This window comes from Anopheles funestus, chromosome 2RL (assembly GCF_943734845.2).
Source record: "Anopheles funestus chromosome 2RL, idAnoFuneDA-416_04, whole genome shotgun sequence".
Taxonomy (NCBI): Eukaryota; Metazoa; Arthropoda; class Insecta; order Diptera; family Culicidae; genus Anopheles; species Anopheles funestus.
Window position 1 is genome coordinate 15,090,387 of NC_064598.1, and position 15,011 is coordinate 15,105,397.

Genomic DNA, 15,011 nt, shown 5'->3' on the forward strand with positions numbered 1-15,011 from the left:
TTCCCTGGTGCATCGGGGACAGCGAGTAGTTCAACCCTCATTTTCAAAAAGCGTTAATCTCCGTTCCGTTGCGGGTGGGGTTCGAATTTGGTATTTCGCTTCCCCTGTCGGGCGAAGGAAAAATCCAACCAGCCGGCGAAACTGTCACTGTGAGGAAAAGTCCTTTCAGCGTATAGTTTGTGTCAACCGGTATATCCATGGAACGTGACAGTTTACACCCATATTCTCGCAAAACAACACCACTACCGATGGCACTAGAAGCCTAAACCAATCGCAACAGGGAAGGACTCTCCCATTTCGGCTTCATGTTTTGCGCAATAATAAATGCGCCCGGTGGAAAAACGGTGGAAAGCGCGAGAATGCGTGAGAGCCCGCGAGCAACCGAGAAAGGAGCGAACGGTGAGAGCGAGAGAGCGCTCCTAGCGTTTGTAGCATGAAACGTCAATTTTCCCGAGGATACACCGCAGACAGGACATACGGTTGGAAAATTCTCCATCGTCATTACTCTCGGTGTGCAGCTACAGTCCGCAGCGCAATCGAGCATCCGTGTGGTCCGTACACACTTTAGGTTCTCCCCTCCTTGTAACAGGTTCAGAACAGGAAGGTGTTTCCTAACGTTGTGGAAAAAAAGTGAGTTCCTCATCCTCATCAGCACGGGCTGTAGGCCTGATAGCCTGTTTTCTTCCCTACAACGGGTGTCTGCTTTCCGTCTAGTCCGTAGTGCAAATCGATCGGGGCCCCTACTTGACAGCTTCCAGTGCGTATCAGAATTATGTTGTAACGCGGATTAGTAGAAGTAGAACATTTCTTACCTAATTGTCCTTCCCCATTTTCCTTTTGTTCGCATCAATATCTGCAATTCGATGAGCAAAAAAATGCATACCTGCGAATGTGTGAGTGTGTGAAGTGAAAAGTTCGAAAACGTACTTTTGTGTGATGTGAAGAAAAGCGAAGAAAAATCAATCAGACTGACAATTATCGATTTCAGTGCAAAACCCTTATAAAGGCACGATTGAGTCAGACCCCTTTTTGCCATCGCCGCTATGTCGTCGCTTTCCTAGTTCAGTATAGCGCCTCTGGAATGGTCACGATTTTCACACTTTCTTGGCAATGTCTTCGTGTTTCTTTTTTTTTTTGTTAATGCCAACTTCGCAATACTAGCAGCTCATTGTTCCCATTTCTTTTCGCGTCAGTCTGTCTTCTTCCGGAAAAATGAGAGTGTAAAAATGAGGGAGAGCAAGAGCGTAAGGAATCGAAAGATTTGCAGACTGTTACAGATATTGCTCTCACACTTGGCTCATCTGCTGGTCATCATCATCTGTTGGCAAGATTTCACTTTCGTACGGTGACAGAGATGTGGTTTTTTTCCTGGTTTTTGCTGATTTTTCCTAACGCCTAGTTTGCGACATTCGAGTTTGATGGACGGAGAGTGTTGATTTGTGTCCTTTATTACCCACACGCTTGCACACATACAAACAAGTACTAAAAAAAAAATACGTAATGAGCGAACACGTCCCAACAATGGTCCCACGGGGATATCGGTGGACGGTTGGTGTTGTCCGTGTAATTAATTTAATGTACTGTTTGCTTTACTTTCCACAGTTTCTGCGCCTTTGCGTGAGTGCGTGCGATCCCTTCCGGTTTTAGTGATCGAGCCGCAGTGTGACAGTGTTTTTTTGTGTCCGTTCGTGTGTGTGTGTGTGTATGTGTCCTTTGAAGGTGTGAGTGTAGGTGTGCGTTTGTGTTTGAAGTGTTCAGCGGGTCTCACCTATCCTATTTCCCAAAACGTCTCTCTCTCACAAAGATTCCTACACCCATTTGGCCCATCTTTAGGCCAGCTGTTCGGAACCGTACCGGAGAAGTCGTGCAGTAGTTGAGTCGCAAATGGGAAAATGTGTGGCCCACTGAATCGTACCCCGGTGTACACCCGTTTCGGTGTCTGATTGACGATTTTGGAACAACCGACCGACCGACCGACCGACCGACCAACCAATCGAGACCGAACCGAGAGTCACCCGAGTTGCCGCAGGAAAATCGATACGGATCCGAAGTGTGAACCGTGTCCAAACCATCGACCAGGCAGGAAACGGCGGTACTACAAACGTCCAGCAAAGAAAAAAGAAGTAAAACGTAAAACCGAGCCAAAGGCTTTTGGCAGCCTTTACGACTCCCGATCCCTGCCACCTTGGAGTCGAGCACTCGATTAGGCTGTGTTTGGGTTACATGCGAACCAAAGTAAATTAGACGACGACAACGACGACGACGACGACGACGACGGTGGTCAAAAGTGAAGTGATCCAAACGTGTGCAGTGAAGGGTGCTTTCGCGTCTTCACTCCCATTCTCACTACTTTCTCCGTATCAGTGAAATCCGACGGTGGAAAGCAATACTCAATTCCCGGCTTTGCCACGTTTCGTTTGTTTACCGCTATCCGCTACGTGCTAGCCGTTGGGTTTACCCGGCAGGGACCAACGTACAGTAAGTATGGCACTCTTCTTTTCCTTCCATACCCCAAAAGGGCTCCGTAGATTGAAGTTACCGGTGGAACGTTTCTTTGCTTACTTTTCCTTTTTGTTTTTCCAGGTTTTAATACTCCTTCTGTGTCTCTACGGTCATCCAGCAAACACCCGGCTTCATGATCGGCTCATTTTGGAACCTTTGTAGAGCGTGCCCATCAATGCCTGTAGATAAGGTAGGTGAAATGGGTTTTCTGTTGAGGTTGAACGAGGCGTTTTTATTTCTAGGAAGCGCTAGGCACCGCATTGAGGAGTGGGTTTAGGTTTCCGTTCAAGACGCTTGATGTATACTGGGTCCGGATTATAAGGGTATATAAGACACGGCTAGTGAACAAGAAGGTTTATGAGGTTTAAGAATGCATAGAGAAGAAGTATTAAGAATAGTTGAATGTTCGAAGCGCGACATTAATTCGAAGAAATTGGAGAACGCAATGTTGGAAATCATCTAGACGACTATTCTTCATACGAGAAAGGAGTTAAGATAAATGAAGAATAATATTAGATAGCTTTTTGTTATACCCTCTTACAACATCTTGCTTCAGGAGAAGCAGATAACTTTACAAGTTAATAAGACCTAGAAATAGTTTTTGCCACAACAATATCAATAGTATCAATGTACCCCAGGAAATTCCCTAATGATAATTCGATACCCATTTTTTTCCAAGATATTACACGAATTCCTCTAATTGTAAATTCTTTTCAACATTGAAGATTTGGATTGCGATAGCTTCACTTATCTGCTATTAATTAAAACTTCCAGTGCTTTCGATTGTACTCAAACGGAGAAACTTTAAAATTTTCGATAAGCTCCAGAGACTATAAATAACCGTCAGGTATTCAGTACATTGGTAGTGGATAGACGATGAAGCATCCATCAATCAATGTCTAGGATGGTTTCCTTATGTCATCGATCAGTTTCCCGTTTCCCTTCGGTGTGTGGTAGCAGTAAGGAAAATAAAAATTCCCAAGTTTCTACTTTTTGTTTGGGTGTGTTTTCTGTTAAACCACCCAGTTCCGATTTAGCCGTGAGTCATCCGAGGTGGCATGAGGGATCATCTTCCCATGAACAGGACTGTAGACAGTCTAGGTTCGCAAGTCTAGAAAGTTTTCCAGCAACCCTGTCCCGGGGTTTAGCTTGTACACAATTATTGATCGTGTACAACCATGCACTATAAACTTATTATTATTTGGAGGACAGGAGGCCAGGAACATCTCGAGAAATGGTTGACTGAAAATAAATCGCACACATGGTTACTTACAGGAAGAAAAAAAACGCTGCCGCCGGTACATTGGCACCGATGCCGCAGTTGATTGAAGATGATGGAAACGATGATTATTCATGCACACGGTGGATGCCTAGACAAGGATGCCTAACGTTTCGATCAGTCCGGGCGTGTCCTTGTGGTGACATTTACGGGCAAATCTGTAGCCTTTTTCTGCAGACGACCGAGATTGTGCGAATTGGACATTTACCTTCCTAAGAGTGTGTGGGCGAATTGTGCCGTTCCGTATTTTTCCACTGGTACACTTTGGTGAACACCATCGCCATCTCGACACATGTTGAATTTCGTTTGATACACCCATGCAAAAAGGACTTCTCCGTGTGTGAGTGTGTGCTTGCTGTTTCCAATTTTTCGATGACGTAAGCCATAGTCTGGACACAGGCGGGAAATGTGGGCGTGTGGACTTGTCGGCGGTAATGTGGTGGCTATGCTCGTTTCGATGGTATCCTTTTTTTCCTTCGCGCTGTATGTATTATCGATTCAGGCAGCGGCAAGCTCTGAGTCTGGTTACAACAAGCCACAAGGCAGGACAGTTGGTTTCTCGGTTTCACCATCGACCGCTCAATAAAGCAATTACGCTCACACAAACATCTGTTAGGAGAAGGAAACATAAATTCCAACGATATCCTTCCTGGTGGAAGTGTGCAACCGAATGACGGTTGGCGACCGTACTAGATGGTGAGTGTGGAAAGTGCTCACGAAAGGACGGTTGAAGCGGGAAACACATAGACACACAAAAAAAATAATATGAACGAAGAAACACACGCTCACAGCAAACAAATTTCATGAAATAGTTGCATGCTTTCAAAAGTCATCTACCACCACCGGTTCAGTGGTAGAATGGGAAGTTTGACTGCAGCAAAGCGTTTCGGTCGTGGGTTGCAATTCGTCCGGCTGCTCCCATTGAGTAATACGCGCGCGGTTCGCCGGCGTTCGTTTGCCGACGAAAATATCCGCATTGAAAGGTGAAAATGCAGGCACGACTATCGTGCCGTGCCCGGCGTGTTTTATGAGCATGAAGAGTTTGCCGAAGGGAGAGCTTTGGCAGGTGGGGTTTGGCCCCGAAGGCTCATATGGTGGTACGTTCGCCGGTTTCTTACAGGTGCATACGCAAAAGCGGAACAGAAAATGAGGCTAACGGTTTGTTAGCATGCTGGTATGTTGTATGTGTGGAAAATAGTGGATTACGAAACGTTCGAAACGCTTGGCACATGCCGCTGCTGACGCCAGCTGCTTTTTCTGTGTGAAGCAACTGCCCATTTTTGGTTGGTAGTAAATTTAGGAGTGAAAAAAGGATACGAGCAGAATTTTATATGCGATAGGGTACCGTTTTATGTGTTTAGTTCATTATGTTTGCTGTTACAGTTACGCTTATGGATACATACAATGGGTTCTTTTTTTAATTGATCAATGGATTTTGTAATAGTGAAAAACTAATCAATGACGATAAAATTATTTGTGAATGGAAATTTGAACTAATTTTTGCTAAAATGTTACGTATTTATTGGAAAAAATCATGTTATCTTACTTACCTTGTACTAACCGAGTATGCCCGGGATAAGGTAAAATACAAGGAGGAAATGCCTTGTGAAAAATGTACTTCTTCAGCTTCAGAGGCTGACAATACGGCCGAAGCCGTAATAATTAATTATAAATAAATAAATAAATAACTTACCTTGTTATTTTTTTTTTGCAAAGCTTAGCGTTGGAAAATGTCGAGGAAATTCCCTTATCCCTTTCATTTATTAGGGACAAAATATTGTCTTGGTCAAACTTCCTCTCGAACATGGTTTTAACTGTTCAATATCACGTCCTTGTACAGAAAAAGTGTATCAATAACAGTCTTTATATGTCAATACAAACTTTCAGTACTTTGAGACGATCATGGCGAAATATCGAAGTTAGCTACTTTAGGTCCCTTTTCATTCTCCCTTAACTGAAGAGTCTTGAAACCTTCAGACGGATGAGATCTTGAAATGGCGTTAATAACTTTGAAGGGTTCGATTGTCTGGTGTTATTCTTATAACGTGATTAGGTGTCAAGAGACCAGATGTGTTTGAGAGCCCCTTTATTACCCTCTTGAAGACAAACATTGGAAAGGAAGTTTCTTTAGGTTTTTCTCTGGAAAATTCCTCCAGGGTCCAAGTGTCAAACGCATGTGGAACTCTTTATCTTGGCCTATTGACCTACTAGATAATGTCTGCAGGTAATGGCTTACTTGAAGTATGTTTCAGCATTTAGCCTTATGTACTGTCCTTATTACGAAGATTTGCTCCAGAAGATATTAGATTTAAGTCCTTCTTAAGCGTTTTAGCCCTGATCGATTGTTCCGTTAGCTCGTAATAAACCCTGCGACTCTGGTTCTCATGTATCATACTCAACGCAACGCTGGCAAAAAGTTTGGACTTTGACGAAGATTTTTTAAATATTCAAGTAACAAACTGTCAGAAGAAAGAATCTAAAATCTCTAGACCTAGACGATATCTTGTTTCATTTTGTAAATTTGTTGGAACCGAAGAACATTTTTAAAGAAACTCCAATATTGTTGAGTTGGAATACATTCTTTAGAATTTCTTTTTCCTTTCAAACTTGAGCTACTCTTAAATGTTTCATACTCCCGGTGGAATGGACCCAACTGGTTTCCATAATAATAATTGCACATCTTAAGCTTACGGGCTTGTTGGTTTAATGAACTTGCACAACAAAACTAATTTTCCGGTCACCGTTTGCCGACTGCAACTTTAGCAATTGCACCGATCGGGAAGATTTCCAAACCGGAAAGGGGAAAACAAACTTTTCAAATTGCCGTGCAAGTTTGAAGCGCCTCCAAGAAGGTGTTTGCGTCAGAAAAACTCCAATTTATGTTCATCGTTATGACCCAATTAGCGCGTGTTGCGCAAGTGTTTATGGTGAAGTCAGTTTTTTTTTATATCATTTTATATCATCATTCACGTTGATCGTTAAAACCTTTTTTTCTAATATTTATCCCTTTTTTATTCACAGCTCCATTCGGAATATAGAAGTACGTATCGATGGCACGAATATACCGGCGGTCCCGATGTCGTAAGAAAACCACCTGTGCCAAATCAATTCGGTAATTATGAAACGTTTTCCATTACTCACAAACACTATACACACTTACCATCATTAGCCGACACCACCAGTTTCTTCAATTCTTCGTTGATGTTTTGTCTTTTATTTAAACCCATAAGAACAAAAAAAAATCCCACGTCACGGGAATAGATGATTTCATTTTCTTGCAGCTTTTCATTTGAACAACAATTGAAGTAGCTGATTAGAAAGCATAATAGACCTCAACAACAACAAAAATGAACACATCCACGCTTTGATACGTAACAAGTACACATCTAGCTGCAGGGGAGGGTGGTGGAAAAGAAAACATGAGAAAAAGCGTATCAAACAATTTTTGAGCAGAAACTTTTCTCTTTATCTTTACCGTTCTATCTAACCGGTTTCTTAGCCTAGTTCACTTTTTGTTTTCTATGGCACAGAACAAAACAAAAAAAAACTCGTTCAGGACATAGACGCCATTTGGGACGTATCAAAAAAGCCAACAAACCAACACAGAGGCCACAACCATTTGTTCATGAGCAGGCACACACACACACACGCGCGCACAAATTTCTAATGTCAGTTGCGCACGTACAAGCCCGCCGGGTGACACCGGGGAGGGGGCTGGAAAAGTTTAATGGGAAAGTTTAAGCGAAAGATAATTTTATGCGTAACCGCAAAAGCACCGGTTCGTCATCGTTGCTGATAATGGATGCTTCCGACAAACATTTTTTGACCGACCGTACACGGTGTGTTACCGATAAGTTTTATATGGCAAAATTGTGCGCTCGAGTGCGCTTAACACTGTATTGCCAAATGTTGCTGAAGTTTGGTAGCAAATGGTCAAAACGTTTTACTTTTTCTTTTCTTGGGAACTTTAATGTGAAAATGTGCGTACAAAAGGAAAGGTAAATCACCGAATTTTTTAACACAGCTGTAAAACAATCATTCAAACTGAGCCTTTTTCTAGTGGACTGATATTCATCATTGTCCTTATTTTTACATTCAAACGAACAAAATCGATCCGGGTACGGTGGTGGTTCGGGTGACATTTCCATCAAATGCCTTTTAACTGCGTGTTTCGTGTGTTGGTTTTGATTTTGAGTTTTGCGACGGAATGTCCTAGCGGTCATTTTAACATGCGCGTTGCATGTTTCGATCGGGATTTGGTCTGAGTCCACACCCAACATATGGAGGCCGGCCTCTAGCAACGACAAACAGCTGTATGTTGTGATTCAAATTTCGAATTACTACCTATGCGTTTCGCTTTATTTTCACATTGATTGTTTCCTGGTTTGTGTTATCCTTGGACTGTGTGCTGTTCCAATTCCCTGGTCACGACATGGTTTCGATGTTCTGCGTTGTGGAGAGAAAATAATTAATATTTTTTTCCTATTACTACACCGCGGCACATGCTCTTTCATGAAGTTGGTCTGTATTGATTTGTTAGTTTATTTAACTTTTGTGTTTTTTAGCATGATAGAATGTTTTATAGTCAAACGGCAGCAACAAAAACAAAAAGCTCGGGGTTAATTACCCGGACCATTTCGGAAGGGGGAAAAAGAAACTTTTCAAAACGAAGCAAATAAAGCACGATACTTTTCAATTTGTTTGGAAGGATAATAACCCTACAAGGTCACCTTCACGATACACCACTTCCCAAGAAACCGCATTTAAGCTTTTGCTGTGCTTTCGTTTGTGTGTGTCCGCTTGTGAATTACAGTGATAATGTGCGCGCGCGTGTGTGTGTGAAGGGGTTTAAGTAATTGAGTGATTATAAATCGTGGACGTTCATTCAATATTCGAAACTAAGCTCTCAGGTCTAGAAAATTGTGTTAAATCGGCCCTCAGAAAAATAAGAAACATCCAGAACAAACATAAATAATTGATTGAAATGGGTCCGTAACACGAACGAGGAATCCGAGGTGGTGTAAGATTGTAACCATTTCTTGAAAGGCATTCCAGGCATATCTGGTTCGGTAGCTCATTATCCTGATTAGGTGCCATAATCCGTGTCGCGCAATGTAAACGTCCCATTCGGCAGGATTCGGGCCGGTTTTTTTGTACCGCTCATTAGCTACAGTCGACAACAAAACAAATGTCTTACATCCGAAAATAAACCCCCCCAAAAAAGCTCCGGCTCATCTCTTACACCTGTGTATCTATTTTTCAAGCAGCCAGCTCGAAGGCGGATCACTTTTTCTCGAAATCAACGGAGGATGAAAAGTTTATCGAAGGTGATTCCGCTTGCCGCCTGCCGGTCTAACCGAACCGGTATCGGCCATTATACTGGCCACACACACAGACATATAGCAACACACAAAACACACATACAACACACGTACACATGGTCAACTGTTCGGGAATGGTGTGGCTTACCCTGTTCCCGATGTTGCGCGTACCTTTGTGCCAATGTTTGCTGCTGATGATGATGATATTTGCTCGTTGTATCTTAGTTTGTTTTTTTTTGTTTCATTTTATTGTATTCGCTTGCGCAGTTTGGAAATTTTGAGTCGAAAAAAAAGAACAAAAATCTAGTTTCACTAAATTATCAGAAACACACACACAGCTCACGCAAGATGCCACAGTTCCGCTTCACATGTGCTTTTTTCGGTAAAAACTCTTTGAGGGAAAGAAAGATTTTGCACCGAAAAATGGGTTTTGCTGCAAATGAATCCGACAGCACACTGATTGGCTAGTGGCCAATCGAAGGGCATTTCAACGGCTGCAAAATGGGACCGTTTTATAATTATTTCCACGCTAGGAAAAAGCATCAAACAATGCGAAGAAATTAAAGTGGATCAATGGGATTAAGGTGGCAAAACGGAGGCATAGAAGTATCGAGCCGATCAGCTTGGATTTGGATTTTTAACTGTTTCAAAAATATGTACGTGTGCACTGACCTCAATTCTAAGCAATTGCAGTTTTTTTTTTCGCCTTCCCTCCCTTTTATTGGTTATGCCTGGTGGCATTTTCTTCATTCGTTACGGCCATAAAATAATCCCCTTTGCATTGCTTGCAAAACAGAGTTTTTTTTATCACTCACGTAGAATTTCATCAATTATGCGGTGGTTGTTCCGATTAAAATTAATGGCCACCCTTGGGTACTGGTGGATCGATCGAAACTTACCCGGGTACAAGGATCGTGTACGTTCCGCAATACTTTCGCTTTCATGTATGTGTGCTTTCCGGGTGCTTCGCGTGCATACGGAACTGCCAGCGTCGAACAAAAACTGCCCGTCAATTGATCATAAAACATGCATGCGTAATTGTTTCGATTTTTTTTACCAATCCTTTTTGTGTTCTGAGGTTGGCCCCGGTATCGTGTTTGCCAACGTCCAGGTCGGTTTCCGGTTCCGGATTGCGTGTTCGGATAAATTTCCGAAGTGGATTTCATCGCAAAACGATGCTTTCGCATTGCAAAATGTTTGTTGACGTAACATTGGTTGTGAAGATGTTCATACTGAGTAAGAAAAATCACCATAAAAAGTTTTTATTAATCTCACTCGGTCACTCACTCACTCATTTGGTCAACTAGCGACTCACTCTTTTGCGATTTCACTCATTCAATAAGAGTGAAGAAGTATTTTGTAACTTTTTTGCGATTCAAATCACTCAATAGGAGTGAGTGACTCACTCTCATTGAGTCAGTTATAACGTAAAAGAGTGAGTGAGTGAGAGTGAGTCGGAACAGAGAATGAGTAAGTTGAACCGCAAAAGAGTGAGTCGCTACTCGGGCAGAGAGAATGAGCGATTAAAAGCGCAAAAGAGCGAATAAAAGAATCAAATCTTCATAACCAATCTTTCACTCTTCTTCAACTCTCTGAAAAGAGTGATTATTGTATAATTCGGCTGCATCGAAAAAAAATTAAAATAAATTAAAAAATAATCTCTGTAACAGTTGTGTGCAAAAAAAAAACAAAGTTATTTCGCGAGTTAATTGAATGTTAAGCGTACGCTTTGGTCGTTTTGCATTATGCATTCAATCGTTGCGAACAACGCGAATTCTCCAGAGAATCACGTACGATAGCACCATCTGGAGAAAAGCAATTTTTTCCGCCATATCAACAGCGATTATATTCGATGCAGTTACAGGTTTAACGGTGTGCTTACAGCATCAATTTTGTTCGGGGTTTTTTGTGTTGATACTCAGGCTTTTGAGTCCCGGAAGAGTATGACCTTCAGTTCGTTTGAAAGGTTCTCTTGAGCTACCGCACCGAATGATGTAACTTGGAAAGACGAAACATCAAATTGTCTGTGGCCTTTGTATCGGAGATGAACCGGCAAACCATAGCCATAAACCGATTGATCGATTCAATCGATCGTCGAGATGATGTTCCGATTGAAGAAGGGGGTAGTTTATCCTCCTCTTTTTTGGGGAGGGCAAAATATGCAAACCCTTTTTTATATTAACCAGCATTATTTGCCGTCAGGCCGTGTTTAGAAGAATGTAATGCATGAGTTGTATTTTTCCGTCCAGCTACGTATTTGGATACGTTCGTTAGGAATTTAATATTCGCTCTCGCGTGTGATGAATTTACTTTTCCACCGAAAGCGATGATGAAATCGTTACCATTGATTTTATGTTTACCGAGCATACTTCAGCGTCGTCTGAGATGACAAACGATGGGCGGCGGTAAGCTTATTTTGGCAACAAAAGGAACGAAAGACGATATTTGCCCTTTAGGCCTTTTGTAGTCTCGTAGCGAACATTGATCTGTCGAAAGACAATAACCAGTTTCTCCGAAGCGTAAGTACATGGGAAGCCAGGAGCTGTGTGGTGTGTTTGCGTAAAATTTGGACAGCGTGTGCGTGTTTGGTTCGTTGTACAAATATGGTTCGCAAAACGTATAATATATTGTGCCATTCGGATAAAAGCATCCTTTTAATGCATGGCAAACAGCGCATAACAATCGTGTTAGCCTTCAACCTCATACCCATTGTTTCATCACACATACAGACAGACACACACAGACACAGACAAACATACACACATAAATCATAATTCAGCATGACTGTGGTTGTGTGACGGGTGGGGAAAAAAAGCGGTCGCAGAGCATTACGATAGCGCGAGCTTTCCACTCGGGCAAACGCTTATATCATGCCATGTGGAAAGATAAGTTCGAAATTTTCCGATCCGGTTCGATTTAGCGATGACTGCTCATTGGCACGAAACTGCTTTCGTAATGCTTTTTGGCTGAACAAGGCTTTTGTGAGCTTGCTTTGTTGCTTGCCGGGGGTAGTGATTAGAAGACCGCATACTTCTTCCACACATTCTCTATCGAACTCTCATAGCTGACTAGGCCTTGAAAAATAAAAAAATAAAAAAACACCCCATCAAAAACCCATTCGCGTCTCACAGCCTCACAGGCCATATCATGCTGGCGTCTCCTCTCACGCCTCACGTCTGTCACGCCGTGCGATGTTAGTGTCATCATAAATTATTTCATATTTGACATTGACTGCACGGGACGGGTCTCCGGTCCTGTGTAAGGTGTTTGGTGTTTGCATTGTTCAATGGTTTGTGATGGATGAAAATTGAATTAGACTACCGGGTCGTCGGTACGTCGGTCGAGCAAAGCATTTCTCCAAGAAGAGAAGGAAACAATTGCACCCATCACTTTACAGCTCTGTTCCAGTGACAGTGGCGTGAGTGAGGAAGGAGACGAGCCGGGGTTTTGATCGTGATTGGAACCGAAGTTTATAAGTAGAGCAACTTTGTACGATTTAGTTTTAGCTGTGCGAGATTTACGATGTTCTGGAAATTTGGGTGGGTCATTTTATTTGTAATGCTAGCGATAAATCTGTACATAATTTCATATTAGCTAACGTTCTATTTGCATGTGCAATCGTTGTCGTGCTGGTAGGTGATTCGGTACTGTAGTGAAACATTTTTAAAAACATAGTGTTATCTGATAATATCCGTACTACAATGACTGTTTCGCTGTAGCTACTAGCCATTATGTTGTAACAAACAATAGTTTTTAAAATTTATCTACATTGTGCTTTTATTTTAACCAGTATACTGTTCTTCTTTCTTCTCATCCTTTTGTATTTTCTCTGTCTCGTTTTTTTTTTTTTTTGAAACATTACCAACCGTAGCCTCGATCAACGAGCCGCCCTTGCCGAGAAGGAAAAAGTGCCCCGAGCTAGCGTATCGAACGAACGAGTTTTTGGCAGCACGGGTCAAATCTGAAGCTATCGGGCATGATCGTACCGATGCTGGAGCAACGACTCACACTAGAGCAAGGGTAAGTAGGACGAACGGTGAAGGATGCAGAGTTGTCCCTAAGGTGTACGTGTGTGTTATGGAACCGGATGGTGGTTAGGAATAATTCTATCATGTATTCGCTTTCTTTCCATTCTCTTCTTACGTTTTATTTTTCGCTTTCAATTCATTGTTTGATTTATTTTTTGGAAAAAATGAAGAAGAGAAATAAACGATGCACAAAACTATTAGAAAGAATGGGCAAACATGTTCTGTTGGGTGTTTCTCTTTGTTTTTGACTACCAATTAAAAATGAAATGAAAATAGGTGTTTGCTTTTTCGATGTTTTATGATAGTCGGAAGAGATACAGTTAAATGTTTTACAAAAAAAATCAAACAAAATAAGCAAAAACTACAGCACGTGTAGTTCCTTTGGGCCAAAAGACTTCTACAGCTAAATACAAAAGGAAGCTGCCAAATATTGGCGCTAGCAGAACAGATGCAGCGTCGAAAACATTCAGCTTTTTGCTTGTGAATTTTTTGTGTATGATAAATACAACCTACATTAAAGCTTAGTTTTATTTCGCAGACTTTTGGAACAATATGTTGAAATAGATTTAACACATTGTAAACATTGTAAGAATGTTTTTTTTTCCGAATTAAAGGTATGTTGGGCATGGAGATTAGAAAAATAGTATTTTTATATTGAAATTCTACAAATGACCAGGCGTCTCCATGTAGCTCTATTCTATTTTAATTTCCTTTTTAAATGTTTTTAAGCTAAGCTTTCTAGGTGAAAATGAAAACCAAATGAAAGCACTATGTTTTAAAAGAATGCTGATACTCTTTTTTAACTTAATCACTGTTAAACATAAAATGTTTAGACCTGATTCTATAGACGACCAGGCGTCTCCATGTAGATTTGTTCTACATTAATTTCTCTTTAAATATGGTTTTATGCTGAGCTGGCATGGCAAAATATAAACAAAATCCTAATGAAAACACTTTTTTATAAAAATGCTTATAATGTTTATCACCTTAAGCATTGTTAAAATAAAAATATGAACGATTATCATGATTCTACAAACGACCAGGCGTCCCCATCCAATTTGGTCCTGCTTGAAATTCCAATTAAATCACTTTTAAGCAGACCTGTATGTGACAAATCAAAACAAAACCGACTGCACGCACTCTTTGCACCAAACTGAATATAAACACATCCTCCCTTGGCGTTGTATATCCAATCTGGAAACAAACCAAACGCTATGTATGGTTGCTAGCACAAGCTTTTGCAGCACATTGACCTCTCACGAAGAAGACAAGCACGGGCACTAATGTATTTACCTGCTACTTTCTGCTTTAACCTACTGAATGTAACAAATGCTCCAATAGTAGCGTTAGTTATCGATTGTTGTATCATTTTTCGCTCCCGTATGGCTTTTTGCTATCTATTATTTAGGAAAGTGTGTTATTTGTTTTCCTTTTTTTTTATCGCGTGTGTATTGTGTGTGTGACTGAAGTATCTAGTTTAACGTGCGCTTTCCCGTAGTGGTGGATAGCAGCCCGTTGTGCGACCATATAGATTAGTGCTTTCTAGCAATATGCCTAGAGTTATAGAGTGTGCCATAGGAAGACGATCGAATAGAAGCGTTGTGCAGTAGAAGCAGTAGTGGCTACGTCGACCTGTTTAAAGATTTTAATTAAAATGAATACGTTACGTTAAGTGATTGCGATTGGATTTTGTGCTTGGCAAAAAAATCCGTAAGCACTAGGCATCATCTGACGAGGAGCAACTCCTTCCAACAACCCCCTTTTCTCCACAAGGCAGGTTTCCACATTTACGTGCACGTGACTTTAGATACAGAAAGAGAAAAATGTAACTTTCACTGTTGATGAAGTAATGAGTCGCGTGATGAAATTTAACCAAAAAAA

General features: G+C 41.3%; 2 protein-coding genes across 7 annotated transcripts in view; one reads left to right on the plus strand and one right to left on the minus strand.

The window, feature by feature from the left end:
* Positions 1-15,011, minus strand: part of LOC125764919 (alpha-mannosidase 2) — a 142,915-nt gene that overhangs the window by 90,493 nt on the left and 37,411 nt on the right. The window lies entirely within an intron of this gene.
* The window catches only part of LOC125764944 (serine/arginine repetitive matrix protein 1), a 29,960-nt gene continuing 15,447 nt past the window's right edge, over positions 499-15,011 (plus strand). For 3 of the 6 annotated variants that reach the window (XM_049429697.1, XM_049429702.1, XM_049429701.1), the window contains exons 1-6: positions 499-630; positions 1,603-2,478; positions 2,584-2,692; positions 6,803-6,893; positions 9,046-9,108; positions 12,974-13,122. In XM_049429697.1, the coding sequence (XP_049285654.1) occupies positions 2,636-2,692; positions 6,803-6,893; positions 9,046-9,108; positions 12,974-13,122 (360 nt within the window). In that variant the 5' untranslated portion in view covers positions 499-630; positions 1,603-2,478; positions 2,584-2,635. Of the gene's footprint in view, positions 758-1,602; positions 2,479-2,583; positions 2,693-6,802; positions 6,894-9,045; positions 9,109-12,973; positions 13,123-15,011 lie in introns of all 6 variants that reach the window. The other 3 variants (XM_049429698.1, XM_049429699.1, XM_049429700.1) reach the window with 3 other exon arrangements.